The 16,345-nt window shown below is 41.0% G+C and overlaps 1 protein-coding gene across 2 annotated transcripts in view; it reads right to left on the bottom strand.

The window, feature by feature from the left end:
• Nucleotides 1–16,345, bottom strand: part of hip1 (huntingtin interacting protein 1) — a 44,319-nt gene that overhangs the window by 9,328 nt on the left and 18,646 nt on the right. For both annotated transcript variants that reach the window (XM_061046331.1, XM_061046332.1), the window contains exons 2-19: nt 13,795–13,858; nt 12,767–12,909; nt 12,479–12,535; nt 11,379–11,459; nt 9,733–9,809; nt 9,412–9,473; nt 8,127–8,267; nt 7,389–7,446; nt 7,164–7,239; nt 5,710–5,853; nt 5,031–5,137; nt 4,710–4,782; nt 4,414–4,597; nt 3,856–3,944; nt 3,090–3,206; nt 2,887–2,988; nt 459–653; nt 120–267 (exon numbers count right to left, since the gene is read on the bottom strand). In XM_061046331.1, coding sequence (XP_060902314.1) covers nt 120–267; nt 459–653; nt 2,887–2,988; nt 3,090–3,206; nt 3,856–3,944; nt 4,414–4,597; nt 4,710–4,782; nt 5,031–5,137; nt 5,710–5,853; nt 7,164–7,239; nt 7,389–7,446; nt 8,127–8,267; nt 9,412–9,473; nt 9,733–9,809; nt 11,379–11,459; nt 12,479–12,535; nt 12,767–12,909; nt 13,795–13,858 — 1,918 coding nt within the window. The remainder of the gene's footprint in view (nt 1–119; nt 268–458; nt 654–2,886; nt 2,989–3,089; nt 3,207–3,855; nt 3,945–4,413; nt 4,598–4,709; nt 4,783–5,030; nt 5,138–5,709; nt 5,854–7,163; nt 7,240–7,388; nt 7,447–8,126; nt 8,268–9,411; nt 9,474–9,732; nt 9,810–11,378; nt 11,460–12,478; nt 12,536–12,766; nt 12,910–13,794; nt 13,859–16,345) is intronic.

The raw sequence follows: 16,345 nt of genomic DNA, 5'->3' as shown, positions 1-16,345 counted from the left end.
AAACTGGAGATAAGCATGCAAACTTTACTGCTCACATTGTGCTAATTAGCATCCCACTATTGAATAATGATAATGTCAGCTCAGTGATGTGATAAAATGTAAAAGCATTAGCTTCTGACCTGCAGAGCTGGTGCAGCTGATGTGTGCCGGGTCGTCTATCTGAACCAGAGAGTCCTGGATGAGCTTCTCCGCCTCCTCCACGGCTCCCTGCAGACTGGACCAGCGAGCTGCAACCAGCTGGCTCTCCAACGCCTGCTCCCTGCTCTCCTGAGGAGGCACACACACACACACACACACACACACACACACAGATATGTACATCAAACACCAACCTTTTTGAGAAATGGCCAGAGGGTAACAATGTCGGCTTGCAACAGATAAAACATCTGCTTGATTTATCAAACCTAATTAAGAAAGCTAATTAAAGAAATGATAATTGAGAAATGACTGATCTTCACCTTTTCATTGAGCTGATTCTGCAGAGCTTCTGCCGTCTTCACTCCGTTCTCCCTCTCCGATGCCAGAGAGCTTTGCACTTGCTGTAACTCCTCCCCTTGGACAGCCAGCTCTGCCTCCACCTTTGACAAGGACTGCACAAGCTCGGCCTTCTCCAACTCCAGGGTGGCCAGCTGGGTGCTGAGGACATCACTCGACTGCAGGGAGGTAAATCCAACATGAGGGGAAAATTATTTCATCGCACAACAATGAAAAGGAAAAGTATGGTCACTAATAGAGCCCGACCGCAAATATTTATCTGAGATATGTGCCAATTTATTATTTAATTTATTCACCAATCAAATAGCATTTCATTTGAGTTTCAATTTATTAAACAAGCAGTTCTCTTTCACCAGCAGAGGGCGCTATACGGATTACAACAAGCATTACCACCCTCCAGAGTGTGAAGCCGTGATGCACATGTACAGTTACTTTACAGTTGAGTGACCATCTTGTCTTCATTATATATCTTTTCCACAAGTGTTTGATTGATTGCTTTTGAGGGATCAATGCAATAAATTAATCTATAAATATCTATCAATCTCTTCAGCTGGAAAATGGGTCCAATATATCAGTTTCGAATATTTTATCCTCCCCAATATCAAAATCGGTATCGGCCCCAAAATTCTCATATCGGTCGGGCCCTAGTAGTTAAATGTCAGGATGTGGTATGAAATGACCTGCTCTGACCTCATAATAATAATTTTAAAATACTATAGATGGTGATTATAGCAATGTTGCATCCATATGAGTTTGTGAAGAAACATATAATCTTTAGAGGTGAACTTTCAAAGCTACTAAATACTGTTGTTGCAGCCATTCGACGATTCTGATTCCTGAGTGAACAGTTACATCAGTGCTGAAAGACAGTGAAATAAATAAATATTATCATTACTAACATTGTATTATTGTATTATTATACTGTATTATTATTATTTAGCATCAATATATATACTGTATATTCTTATTATATATATTTTATTATATTATTATATTAGTCTATATTATATATTATATAACATTTAATTATATTACACTATATTGTTTATATTGCACTATATTATATTATACTACATTATATTATATAACTGCACTCTGCATTACTGTGGTACAACACTGCCTCTCTTCTCTGATGTTTACATTTTTATTTGCTACTATTGATCATACCAAGTCACTTTAAACATCACTTGTCACTTTATCTTGCCATTCTCTGCACATACTGTCTCAATTACCTGCAGTTAACTTCAATATTCATTTTGTACTTGTATATACCTCCTACTTTTATTTATCTAATCTAATCTATTCTGTTTAATGTGTATTTTGTATGACCTTACTTGTCTGTGCTGCTGCAACGCCCGAACTTCCCCTCTGGGGATCAATAAAGTACTATCCTATCCTATCCTAAAACTCATCGCCTGAGTAAAATAATGTGCATGTATGTAAGTGTCATGCAGGTAAGAAAAGAGACTTACAGTCTGAGCACCAGCAGATCCGAAAGCAGACGAGAAGCATTGAAAGACGAAGAAGAAACAGAAATGTTAAGAACGAGGATTCAAACTGTGTGTGGCAGGCGCTGCTGTAGTGAGATCTGGACACTTGAGGCATGTGACAGAAGGGATTAAATGTGTGTAAAAAAGAAGAGAGATGGAGTAGGATGAAGAGGGGGGACAGAAAGTGACAGAGGTAGGATGTTGAGGAGTGGGAGGCAGTAAGAGAGACGGTTGAGAAGTAATGAGATGAGGCGGGAGACACGAGCAATCAGAGGGTTGAGGGTTGGGTTAACAGCGAGAATTTCTAGCTTATTGAAGTCATTTCTCAGACTAACATGAGTGCAATGAAGCAAAGAACCAGGCGGCTGGATTTACACCAGCAGATTTTATAGCCTCTGTCTCTTCTTTTTAAACAAATGCAGTAAGTCACTTGTTACAGACACAACGATCGCATGCAGAGAGAGGAGGAAGAGGAAGAGCTGAGGGCTCGAGTTTAAACAATTTCCCCCTAAACTGAACACAAATTCACTGATGTGAAAGAAATGTATTAGCATATCAATTATGTTGATGGTTTGGTGTGTTTGAAAGTCTGCTGTGGGAAGACGAGATGGTGACTAAGAGGTAAGATGACATGAACATGGAAGGAGTGACAGTCATTGCAAAAATACCCCACACGAAGTTTAGATTTTAAGATCCAGCACCTGTTGTTAGCACTGAGATGAAGTATTCACAGCTAAATGCTACAGCAGCCCATTTTTCTAAATCAAGACTTAGCTCTTTAAGATTAGTCAGGGTGACAATTTCATATCGAATTATCAACCAGCTAGTTCTCAAAATGATGCGGTCTAGTTAGCAGATTGAGTCTTATCTACAAGTCTTTGTAAACTGAGAGGAGAGGAACCTGCTGGGACGAGACCACGGTGGTCTTCAAGGAGTCCAGCTCCACCCTGCTGGACACCAGCTCCCTCTGGAGCTCCTGAAGCTGATCCAGCTGCTCCCTCTCCTGCAAGAAAAGTCAAAAATCACACTTTAGACATCGGCTCCCGGATCAATACCCCAGTAACACGACCTGCTGTGCGTGTTCTGCAGAGATAACACGCTCACCTGTCTGTCTGCAGTCTCCTGAGCAGCCTTCACCTTGTCCTGCATCTCTTTCCTCACTGCCTCCACTTCATCCTGAGCCGCCCGCGCCACCGTCATCTGTCGTGTCACCTCTGCGTTCTACACACACAGACATGCACGTAAAAAAAAACAAAAAACACAGAGGGTCATTGTTCAAAGACGAAGAAACGCACAGAAAAACAAAGACAGAAACTGGCAGGTTAGGTTAGAAAATCTGAAAATCTGAGGACAGCATGAGGACATTTTTATATCAGTGGCGATTCTAGAGTCTGTTGGGGCACGAGGATCAACTTTAAAGGGGCGCTCCAGCCGTTAATCGCCTTTATGTTATAAATAATAGTTACCATTACAAGTATTTGGAGCGGAGTGGACACTTGGAACCTAAGTAATGATGCAATGTCTTGCTGTCTTGCTTAATATTTTTTTCCATTTCCTCTTCCTTCTTCTTCTGTGACTTTGACAAGTGCAATGAGAAGGATTGCTGTCAGATGGGACCCTTTATGGGAGGTTTCCAACTGTCACTGCAAAATTTTGCACATTTTTAGCCACTGCTGTGTTTTAAAGTTTGTCAGCCCTTAGCGCCCCTTACTGGCCTAAGGGGCCCCAAGCAGTTCCCTGTCTTGCCTGTTGACAAAGCAACGCCTCTGGTTTTAATTTATATTTTGAAGATTCAGGTCCTTCAAGGAGAGGACAAGGACACAGAGAAGGACACTTTTTTGGGCATTAAAAAATAATGTGTCTTTCTCACCTTCCTCAACAGGTCTGCATGACTCCGAACCAGCTCTGTGTATTTCTCCTTCAGTTTGGTGTAACGCTGCTCGTTGGCCTGAGCCTTTTCTGGAAGGAACAACAGGTAAACAAAACAACAGGTCAGTTTTCATGCTACAATCAAGTTCAATAAATTACCTTTTTTATTCTCTTTTTTCATTTTTTTATGACAGCAACAGTATCTAATGTCTTTGCCACAGTATTCATATATTTAAAGAACTTAGTGAAGTCATGAAGCAAACTCAAAGTAAGGAAATGAAGAGGCAGAATGATAGAAGAAGCGATGTTCTCTCTGTGCTGGGTGTGCGTGTGTCTGAAGATGAATAGCGTTCTCTGTTCTGTAGCTGAACACAGAATCTTTTATGTTACACACCGTTTTCAAATGAAAATTGTCAGACTAGATCAAAATAAATAGAACAAAAAATGTTTTATATATGAAAAATATTTGAATGATTAAAGACATGAGTATCTTTCTGGATCATATCATACATCAAATGAAAGACACAAAGTAGCAGAAGCGTCTTTATCCTGGTCTTACTCTCTATCTCTGTCAGGCTCCGCTGCTCCTTCTCCGTGTCCTCTCTGACCCTCCGCAGGTCGTCGAGCTCCGCCTTCAGGAACTCGCTCTCTCCTGCAGCCTGCAGCCTCAGGTGGCTCTGCTCTGCTAGCTCCGCCTCCAGCTCGTTGACACGCCCCCGCAGCGCCTGGCACAAACGACCACTCTAGAACGAGAAATGTATTTGAGAGAGACGGCTGTCAGCTGATTCACTCTTTTCTAGGCATTCTAACACAAGAAGTAGCTTTAAAAAACTCTCAATTCCTTTTCCTCTTTACCTCCAGTCTGAAAGACTCCAGCTCGTCTTTGAGAGCCTGGATTTCCCTCGTTAGCTGTTCAATCAGACGGTCTCTGATGGTCACAAACAAAAATAAAATCAATTAAAAAGCAACATTTTCACTATTGGCTTGAAACTTGACTACTGTTAAATCGAACTATACTTTAAATGTTATACAGTTCAATCAGTTCTGTTCTATGTGGACTTCTGTCCCGATGCACCTTTTCATTTCTTGGGTGTATATATAATTTAGTAAGATGAATGATCTTCTTGCTGATTGATAAGCTACTGTAAGCTCTTCTTAGATGTTTTCAGGCCTTACTTGTCGTCCTTCCGCATGCCGTTCTGACTGTTGAAGTTGAAGGGGTCTATAGCAGCTGAGGTGCCAAACAGGTCGTCAAACTTGGTCTCCACTGGAGCCTGAAAAGCCTGAAATAGAAAAAAAAAAAAAAAAAAAAAACGGGTCCTGAGTTATCTAACCAGGATTAGTTATTTAAGAGTTCTGGTCATTCCTGACTGAATAATTACGGTTACAAAGTAAATATTGGATCTCTATCACGCTGTCCAGATGTTTTGCAGTTGGATTGTGAGTCTAAACTGCCATTAATAACCACATTACCATCCAGGTTTACAGATATAATAAGTTCAGCTTTACCAGACAGCGATGTAAAAGTCAATATAATTAACACAATGACAGCATGAATATAATGAAAACCAGTTCTTTGAGAATTCTGAACAAGAATGTACCGGTAATAAAAATGTATTTTAAAGAGAGTCTGTTCATGTCTACACTGCTGGCAGCTTTTATTTCCTCTTATGTCATCCATGTACCTCTTTGCAGCTGTTCCCTCCCAACTCCTCTCACAAACACAACATCGCTCTTAGATTTTTGGCAGCTCATTACAACAACAAACGTTTGCCAGTGAAGCACAAACACACACACACACAACAAGTAGGGCTGCATTTAAGAAGTGCACCACTCTTGTTTTATTTGTATATACCGGCAGAACAGGGAGGTCTGTGTCCACCAGGTCGTCTGTCTCTACCACGTGCTCCGACTCCGGGGACGACGACTCGGCGGGGATCACGACCACGGGGCTGATGTGCTCCGACAGAGCTGACGCACGCAGGAAGTTAGGAGGGTTCTGCAAGAATCACAAAGTACAATTTTAGTCACTTTTATCATAGTAAAAGATTCTTTCTGAGCTTCCATCAGGTTCAGGCACAGTTTAGGGAAGGATGTGCATAATGTGGTGTGTCCTCAAAAGTGTCCTGAAATACATTCACCTCTTCAGCACTCTTAACTAAGAGGCTTTGAAGAAATTTGAATATTCAAATTAGTTCCACCTAACAAAGAGCGGAGGATCGAGCCATGATGAGGTGCAGTGTGTGTTTTTTGTGGCTTAATGTTATCAATGGAAGTATAAATACGTGTGAGCAAATGAAGGAGATTAGTAGCTTAACTTGCTCGTTGTATATCAGCCTGTAAAGTCTGGTTTCATTTTATACATTTAGGCGGTTTAAACATATCAGTGCACATCTGTTTTTATACTTTGTAGCACTATATCAAACTTAATTCATAGTTAGTCAAGTTATCGTAAACCAGCTTTTTTATTATTTCATTTGTATTCTTTTGCTTTGTTTTTATAAAAACTTGTGCTCTGATGTGTTCTTGAGACTCTGATAAACAAAAACACAGATATTCCTGCTCTGAATGCAGAAAAAAGTGAACCATGAAGGGAGATTTAATGCCTATGGTGGTGAGTTTTTTAAGCTTAAATCATTTTCTAAAATAAGATTTGAAAGAAATACCATAATCCATAAACAGGCATGCATAACTTGCAGCCAGAAAATTACAAATCACAGTCCTAATATTCATGCAGCTGCAGGCAGATGTAGTAGACTGATCAGTCTATTAGCATACTTAGCTATTACTGCTAATACTACACATAATTGTACCATTATTACTGACACTGTAGCTATAAATCTTTCATATTCATTGTTGTTGTTGCTCTGTTTGTCTCGATTCTTCTTCCTGCATCTCCCTCTGTCCCACTGTAAAAGCCAAACACAGTTTCAGCAGACGGCTGTTCAAAATGAGTCGGGTTCTGCTCGAGGTTTCTTCCTCTTAAAGGACGTTTTTTCTTGCCTTTGTAACTTTGCTGAATGTTGCTTAGTACTGTGCTTATGCTGGATTATTGTTGGGTCTTTGGAGATAATATAACAAAGAGTAAGGTATTTCACCTCCTCTATTTATGAAGTCTTTTCAGATCACATTTGTTATGAATTGGTGTTTTACAAATAAAGATTGATTGATGTATGAAGATAATGACATATCCTGTTAGTTAAATGAACGATTATAAAGAAACAAGATACAAGCATTGAACTCTGATTGATGAAAGGGAATAATCAAGGATTAATGAACCGATCGGTAAATAGTAAAGTCGTTCCTCGCCTCTGGCAACTGTGGGATCTGAATGAGCCTCTTGAAATACTGCAGGTTACTGGAGCGATAGAAGAGACTCTTTAACCTGAAACATCAAGAAAAGAGGAGAAGACAGACAACCGGAGTGAGAAGAATTGAAGAGTTAGACTCGTACAAAATATTTCTCAGAGCATTTAACAGTGTGAACGGCTCTGTTTCCGCCCTGTGTGTGCGACTGCAAGTGACATGACGTACTTCTTGAACTGTTCCTGGAAGCGATCTCTGTGACCCTGGAGAGTGTCGGCTGGAAGGCCTGAAAGCAAAAAACACAAACACGTCAGCGCCGGGACACTACAACCGGTTCAGGTAATCTCTCTTTACATCATGGTTGAGTGCAAACTTGGATGATGGGGTTTTGTGCATGAATACATCAAAGGCTCCTTGTCAGAATCGGAGAAAAGCCTTTTTTTTTTTTAAAACTGAACTGCATGCATGTTTGAGCTGATCAGGTGGAGCTTTGAAGGCTTCAGGAGCCAGCGGGTCTGAAAAATGCTTTAACTCTGAGAGGAGCACGTCATCTTTGAATCTTTGAAGTGAAGCAACACCTCTTAAGTATTCACAGACAGTATTTTTAAGATAAGTTAGAAGTTTATTCATCGTGAAGGAAATTCTTATGCCGGATTGCTCTAACATTACAGTAAGAAAAAAAGAAGAGTGACACAAAAATAGCATCAAATCTAAGAGAAGAAACATAAAACATAAATTTGTATTACAAGTATAAGTGGATAGGGATTAGTGAAAGGTATATGGTAAGTATTTAATGCAGGAGGTTTAGCTGAAGGTTAAATAGTGTTCATACTATCAGATATGATTTTCAGTTGTGTGAATAAACTTAATTGACATTCACAATCATGTTCAAAATATTCTAAATTCAAGAGACGTCCTGACCGTCTCCAAACAGTTTTGACCATAAGAGGTACATGTTTCACTCACAGGAGTGCAGCTTGAACAGCAGCTTGACGGTGTAGTCATACAGGTGGCTGCTGTCCAGGATGACTTGGATGAGAGGGGCCAGGCGACACTGACCCGCCGCCGTCACCGACACAGACCGAGACATGTCGAGAGAGCTGAATACTTAAGAGGAGAGAGAGAGAGACATGCACCAGATCAATAGATTTCATCACTAGATCAATACGCGCCCACGTCAGGTGTCATAAGGAGAACATGATATAGGAACACCACGATGATCATTCATGCATACGCAGCCAGGCAGACATGATCAATCGAGAATCTTTTACCATCAATCCATCAGTCAAGTCGTGCAAGTTGTGCTCTTGCTCTACTTTGCTGCCTCTACTGGTTAAAATAACTCATTAAACGGCTGAAAGCCACACACAGCTCACGAGCTGTTTTCAAAATGTTTCAAGTTGAGGTAGCAACTCTGAACACTAACAGGATTGTACGAGTCCCTCATTACGCCCCTCTTTCATTTCCCCCGCCACGCTGCTCACACCCAACCCTAAAGGACCAGGCCTTAGAGAGCCTCTGTGCACTGCAGGGGCGTGGTGTCCTGCACAGCTAGAAAACGCACAGAAACACACTCACAAACACACCTATACACTCACACATTCAGACACCTCAGGCCTGGATGACGTGATGCAGCAGACCAAAGGAGGAAGCTGACAGACTCTTAGAGGTTTGGGTGTGAGCAAAGACAGACTCAGGACTATTTTGTTACTTTGAATGTAGAATATGGCCTTGGAAGTTTTCTCCATCGCTGCAGAAAGAGGAGGAGATAACATGCCCCCTCAGAAGGCAGAATAAATGGAAACACACACGAAGAAGCACGGCTGTAATTTCCTCCTCATTAATGAAAGGGAGGGTGCAGTTTTTCCATAATTTCTTCTGAGCTCCTGGTCACATCCCAGACGTCTATTTTTAGTCCCGTCCATGCTTTTAAAACAAGACATTCACCCGGCATGACTCACCAACACAACAACAGGGCTACAGCTCACAGTGTGTAACCACTAATAGGGTTGTAGCAGACTGAATCAGACAAAGGTTGAGCCCTGATGACACCGCCGATATCATCTACTGCCTCTATTCCTGTGCGCCATGAGCCGGACACCTATCAGTCACACAGCGTCGGCCAGTCTGTCTGTCAAAGTGTGAAGCTGCGCGCATCCGCCTGTGTGTGTGTGTGTGTGTGTGTGTGTCATCGTGCTCAGATAAGCACAGCTGGGAGCACAACGCAGACAGTCTGACCAGAATAACTCACCACCGAGGAAGAGGTTGAGCTCACACTCCAGGTAGTCGAACATCTCCACTGTCAGCTGGAAGCTAAAGGAGGGAAATAACGGATAAAGGAGAGACTAACATGTTACACAGGTCTGTTATTATATGATCACGGTGGGAACTTAGCATCAAAGAGCGCACCTTAACACCTCTTACTGATCTGACCACGATGGTTCAGTTCTTAACTGGATGCAAGCGCTGGTGCATTGTGAATGATTTATCCAGGTTCATTTCATTTCACACTTGAAACTCGTGGATATCACAAAACAATTACAAAAACAAGCGGGGAAGCAGTCGCACTCACAAGTTGTTTACGTCGTTCTCTCCCGCCTCGTCGAGCTGTCTGTTTGACATCTGAAGGTTGCCAGGGAAACGTGGATTCTGAAAGAGAAGAAAATAGAAGAAGGCTTGAAGCGGTCCTGACGTCCGTGGATGGGACACAATCACATGACCATTTCTAAGAAGATGATTATCACCACTAGAAGGCAGATAACACTCTTCTTCAGCCTATAAGAATATAGTTTCTCCTGCGAGACCAGCTAACTTTATTATGCATTTAAGTTTACTCATAAACTACGTTTATATACATATCTGAGCCACTGCTACGTTACATGAGTGCTTTTATTTTACACTACTTGATACTTTAGATTATAACTTTGAAGCACACTTTATATTAAATCATTTTTTATTTGAAACTCGCAAAAACTTGTTTTGCCACTTCGAGGCCGCAGTAACCGGTTGTAAACACAACATCAACATATCACCTTCTTTTAAGCACATCTTAAGAAATCAGTTGCCTAATTACAAATCAAGGACTTACAGAGCTACATTAAAGTCATAACTCTGGTGAGCTGATATACTTCTTCCCAATGTTCACCTTTTTTATCTCTGTTTTGGTCTGACTGGTCCTGAGACAAAGACTGATTTCGAGTACTACAACACTACTACTACACACACACACACACACACACACACACACACACACACACACACACACACACAGGATGAAATACACACACCAGCATCTCAGAGAGAAAGATCTGAACACTTCGTCCACCGCTGCTGCTGGTAGATAGATATGTTTTTGAGACCAATGCCTCGGGCAAACGTTTGGACTTTGACTGCTCTCATGCTTTCTTTGATTTTTTTCACACCAGTTAAAGCCAATCAAAACAAACCATGGCTCGGAATCAAACAGGCTGTCGATTGGCTGCAGTAGCACAAAACTCTGGAAAAAAAAAACTGTTGTTCTTTTTTTCACCATCTGGAAGGTCAAGATGCCAAAAAAAAAAGGGATTTTCTTTTAAGGTTCATGTCACTCTGTTTAGAAAGTTATTCCAAGATAAGGTAAAGGAACACTTTTATGAGAAACAATAATAATCAGGAAACAAGTTAATAAAAAAAACTGTCTAAAGGAACAGATGATTCAATGAAATGAAAAGTTTCATTGACCTTAATCTTGTTTGTGGTGAAATCTTTTTTTTTACTTTTTGGTTTAGCTTGAGGTTTTTTTTTTTTATTGTGTGCAGCTTAAAAATCAACCTGAAGGCTGATGTATGAGCGAGTCTTTGTATCAAATTTAGTAATAACTGTGTACAGAAAGGTGAAATAAAAAGTTGATCAATGTTTTTATCTGCATAGGGTCATATCATTACTTTCAGTCCCCCGGTTACCTCTCGCCAAAATGCCCGTCCCCCTCAGTAGTAACAACTCAACCACACAACTTCCTGTGACAGCATCAACACCGCCTCTCTGTCCCTGCACCGCTCTGCTCAGCTGTCTCATAAAAAAGGGCTACATTACAGATTCTTCAAAGGCCATTAGTGTACACGCCAGAAATGTTCTATTCCCTCCCGCAGAGACACACTTGCACTAAAATGAGAGACTGAGACAAAGTTAATGAGTGATGAGGGAGTCTGCTGCTGGGTTTTATAGGCCAGGCCAACTCACTTTGATGTGAAACTCCATTTTGGTGATGATCAGTTTGAGGTAGATGCTGCACAGCTTCCCATAGCCTTCACTCAGGTGACCCTGGAGGGGGAGAGAAAGAGAAAGAGGAGAGAGATGTGATCAAAAACAAAATCTCTTTTCTCTCTTGGAGGATTTGCAGATTTAAGAACACAGAGGACGTCCGTCATTTGCTGTTTTCAGGACATTTGATGTGGCTGAAGGGAGCATAAAATAAACATGACAAGAGGCCATTTTTATTTCAGCAACCAATAAATGTTCTTGTACTCCTGCCAGGCACCTAAATCTAAAAATCAGGTTTACTTCGGTTCACTCAGTGTGACAATGTCCCTGTTCCAAATGTGTGGACAAAGTTGAATTGAGCAGCAATTTGTCCAATTGCTTCTCACTTCCCGTTTCCTTGAGTATCTGGGGGGTTGTGGGTGGTGATGACACAACAGGAAACAGAGGCCACAGCCCTGGTCAGCGCAACCTAACTTCCTGTATCCTACTGCCCAGTGACATCAGCAAAAAACGGAGTAATAAAAAAAACAAAAGAGGGTCAAAGAATAAAGAGCAGAGCAGGCGATCCACCAAAACGTATGTTGCGTAAGACATAACTAAAGGGTGACTGTTCAGATGCTGTTGCTTAATGCAGTGCTGTAAATACAAGTTTACACAATAAACCCGATGAATTTCCTCACAGGGGGGATCTGCAACAATACTGTGAACACTCAGTTCTTACCTCAATATTATTACAAAAGAGACTCTAACAGGTGAGATTCCCCACCGCTGAGCGTATGTAATATTACTCTGTTAGCCACAAGAACATGCCGCTGGCAGGCATTGTGTTGGGATCTCTGAAAGTAACACTTTTAGATGGCTGCAATGTGAAAATTCAAGCTTGATTTTTCTGTCAACTCCCCATCTCATTATCCAGAGGGAACAATCTCATCAAATGTATAATATAATACATCAATGTATAAACAATAATAAAATAAAAATAAAAAGGCCAGAGATCTGTGCCATAAGGTTGTAGTGGTTTAAACTTGTGACTGCATGCTGTTGCATGACCACATTCAAATGATAATTGGAGCACTTACCCACATCCTGCTCATATCAGTTAAATCAGCCTTGTTCCTCATGGAGTCTTTTATCACCTGCGGGGACAGCAGCAGGAACAGAGAGAAGGAGGTTCATATAACAGGACTCATTAGGTTTAAGTGACTAAATGAATATCAGGTGCAACCAAAGAATGAATCACTAGCTGATGTATCTACAAGGTAATAGAACTTTTTTTTTTTTTTTTAAGTGTCAATGTAACAAGTAAGAAGTAGAATATAGTGATGATATGTGAGAGTCAAAGGTGACACTATTTCATTTTCACATACGTTTGGATGTCCGTCTCGCAGCAGCTTGTGGAAGACGTGGCAGAACTTCCAGCAGAGCACCGCATTACTAGAGAGAGGAAGCCGGTTGACTGCGGCCCAGAAGGTGTGGGCGCCTTTCTCATGATGGGTGCCCAAGATGCAGGGTGACAGGAGAGTCAAGGATAATAGTGGTTATATATAATCAATGACATCTTTTGTGTTGTATCGGTCTAGCTCAGTGCTTTCTGGTGCAAGGGGGGGGGTCGCCAGGAACTTTGTAAGGGAAATGGACTTGAGCTTGTGTAGTGCTCACCTACTCGACCAGTAGGTCACACCTACCCATTCACACACTGATGGCAGAGGCTGCTATGTAAAGCGTCCATCAGTATGAATTAATCCCATTAATACACAATTATACCCCGCCGATGAAGCAGTGGGAGCAACTTGGGGTTAAGTCGGACACATCGGACATGTGGTAGTCTGCACGGGCAAGTCAAACAATATGGTTAAATTACACTCTTTTCATAGCAGGTGGTATTTATAGAGGCCAAATTGCACCAGTTTAATATCCAAAATGAATACAAAGTCTCAAGATTTTTTTTTTTAAAGTAGCCTACAGTCTGTATTTCTTGTTGATGATGAACCCTGCTGACTGAAAACAACCCTCTACACAGTCTTTTTATTTGGTCTCACAGATGACTAAATTAGCTCTGCAGCAGGGCCACATGAAGATGATGAGGTGACACTAAGTTTGTTGTTTTCATCTTGCACTAAAGTAACCCTCCAGCCACGGGGAAACAGCATCTCACAAACATACACACGATGAGGAGGACAAACACACTTCCTCTACACACACACACACACACACACACACACACACACACACACACACACACACACACACACACACACACACACACACACACACACACACACACACACACACACACACACACACACACACACACACACACACACACACACACACACACACACACACACACACACACACACACACACACACACACACAAAGACAATATGAGGATATTCCTGGCATGCTTCTCTTTGACAGCGACCTCCTGTGTGTTGATGGCCTTATTGATGCTGACAGCCTGTGAAAAGGAGGATAGGAAGGGTAGGAAGGGGAAAAAGAGGAGAGGAAGAGAGAACACAGATCAGCCCACAGACTTATTCACACCGCCTGCAGAAAAAAAAAAACCCTGAAAGAAAATCTTGAAGTGTCAAGTGTTTCTTTCTAAAACTTGGCACCCTTCCACCTTTCAGAAAGTTGCCTTTTCCTGCTCCAACCACCTGAGGAATGGGAATCAGAAATATCTCTGGTAAAGGTTGACTGACCTACTTTCTGCTAAATTGATATTTAAAGCAGGATGTGAAAGGCTGAACAATCCTTTCCAGAGCGAAACACCTGTCTCATCAAGTGACACGTATACTATAATATCTCTTTGTATGAGTTTGGGGAACCAATCATTGGAAAACACAATTAACAATAGGACTGTTTGCAGGCAGACTTAATGAGATAGCACAGCCATTGCTCATGTGTGGGTGATCAGGAGAGTAATGTGTCTGTGCTGTGAAATCTACTGAGGAATGTTGGCCATGCTGAGCTGAGCTTTTTCCAACATCAGCTCAAATGCATGGATCATCAACCCAGCATTAAGGAAACACTAGATATAAGCATCACAACTTGTAAGTTATCCATGCATCTTTGGACTGTAACGGTGAGGGATTCAGACTTTTATCAAGACTTTCACAAAGCTGCTGTTGTGTGTTTGATGTAAAAAGCCACAACAATAACCACCAGAAGGTGTTGATGGCTGTGTTGCATTATAGCCGAAGTGTTAACAATCTCCCTCAGTGCACAGTTGCTGTTTCAATATTTGGGTGTAGTTAGTTCTCATGATAAAAAGAAAATGAACAGATTAAAAGCTAGCAACTTTGTTCAGCTGATGTGACAACATAGGGAAGTACTTGCTATTGCTAACATTTGCTTTTTACGCACTAAACACAAAGCACAGCTGAGGTTGATGGGAATATCACTACTTTACAGGTATTTGGACATTAATGAAGAATTTGACACATTGTAAACTGACTGATGGTAGTTTGTTTAATAGTAGGGTGTGTAATGCTAGTAGCAGCTAAATGCACTTCAGGCAGCTAGCTTCAGGCAGCTAGCTTCAAGCTGCTAGCTTCAAGCAATGAAGAGTAGCAGGCCACAGAGGTCTAGTAGACCCACTTCCTTCAATATCTTCCACATACGTCCCCATTGACCTTGACTCGAGTGACATAACTTGAGTCCATTTACTACACTTTACACACCCTGTCAAGAGCCAACTTTTATATAACCTTTTTCAAATGTTGCGGAAACTCTTTCCAAGACCTGTGTAGAAATGTAGAATTAAAGGAGTTGCCCTTTGAGGTCTTTGATCACCTGGGGATCATCAATATATGTCAATTCATCCAATAATTTACAAGACATTTCTCTAGGAAACAAAACTTTTATCCTCCAGTGGTACTGGGGTAAAAGTTAAGGAAACATAAAAGTCAATATAATCTGGACAATGAATATTTATACTGAAGATGCACCCATTTCTGACTTTTAAAGGTCTGAGTCTGACCTGCCAATTTTCGTGATTCCATTTTTCTTTCTTTAATGAACTATAATTCACAGCACAACAAACATTTTTGTAACTTCTCTGAATTGGAAGTTCTATTTTACACTAATAAAAAAAGACTGACAGTTAATAAACTATTTATTTTTAAAAAATCAAGGTTGCATCAAGTTACATCTCTCATTGTCTCTCAGACAAATTTCCCTGAAATCATTTCAGTGTCTCCATTTATTTTATCCTTGTGTATTTTATGCTATCACTTACATAGTGAGTTTATGTATGTAAAGAAAAGAAAATAATCATTTTAAATAAGACATGACCCAGAATAGTCTGGAACTAAGACTAACAGGGAGACACTATAAGAAATACTTGTTCTTGTGCCATACACAATCGAGGTTAAGTTAGGCATGCAAGTGCAAAGTGTTTATGATGAAATAAATATGGAAACAAGGCCACAACACGTTCCCTATTAAAACCTGCAAGCCATCCTCGTTTGAGCTGTTTCAGATGGTTTTCATAAATAAGGTGTTCTGGAGCAGCATCTGGCTGACACGTCACATTGCTCAAGAGGAAAATCAAAACAAATACGTCAACTCAAATAAATTGAAATGCCAAAGTTGAAAAGTAAAGCAATCCATGCGTTTCGTCACTACCACTTGCATGGTTTTGGTTGAAGTGTGAGTGTGACAGCTGGGGTCAGCAGGGGATGGGAGGCCTGTTTCATAATCTCACTTCCCACAGATGTCGTGGGTTTGGCTCCTCCTTTTCCAGTATGTGAGCTTTCAGGGACTGGAAGTTCAACGAGAGGAATCACTGGAGGAGGAATGGAGGGCCAGGATGTGTAAGGAGGGAAGGAGGAAGGCACATCTGAAGTCTTACAGTGAACAAACAAATATACCTCCAAGTGTCAGTGAGTGTTTTTATTTTAATATATAAAATGTCTAAAAACTGATTTGAGTTTTTTGTAAC

This window comes from Labrus mixtus, chromosome 9 (assembly GCF_963584025.1).
Source record: "Labrus mixtus chromosome 9, fLabMix1.1, whole genome shotgun sequence".
In the NCBI taxonomy this organism is placed as follows: Eukaryota; Metazoa; Chordata; class Actinopteri; order Labriformes; family Labridae; genus Labrus; species Labrus mixtus.
The sequence above is the reverse complement of the archived record's forward strand: the minus strand, read 5'-3'. Positions and strand labels throughout refer to the sequence as shown.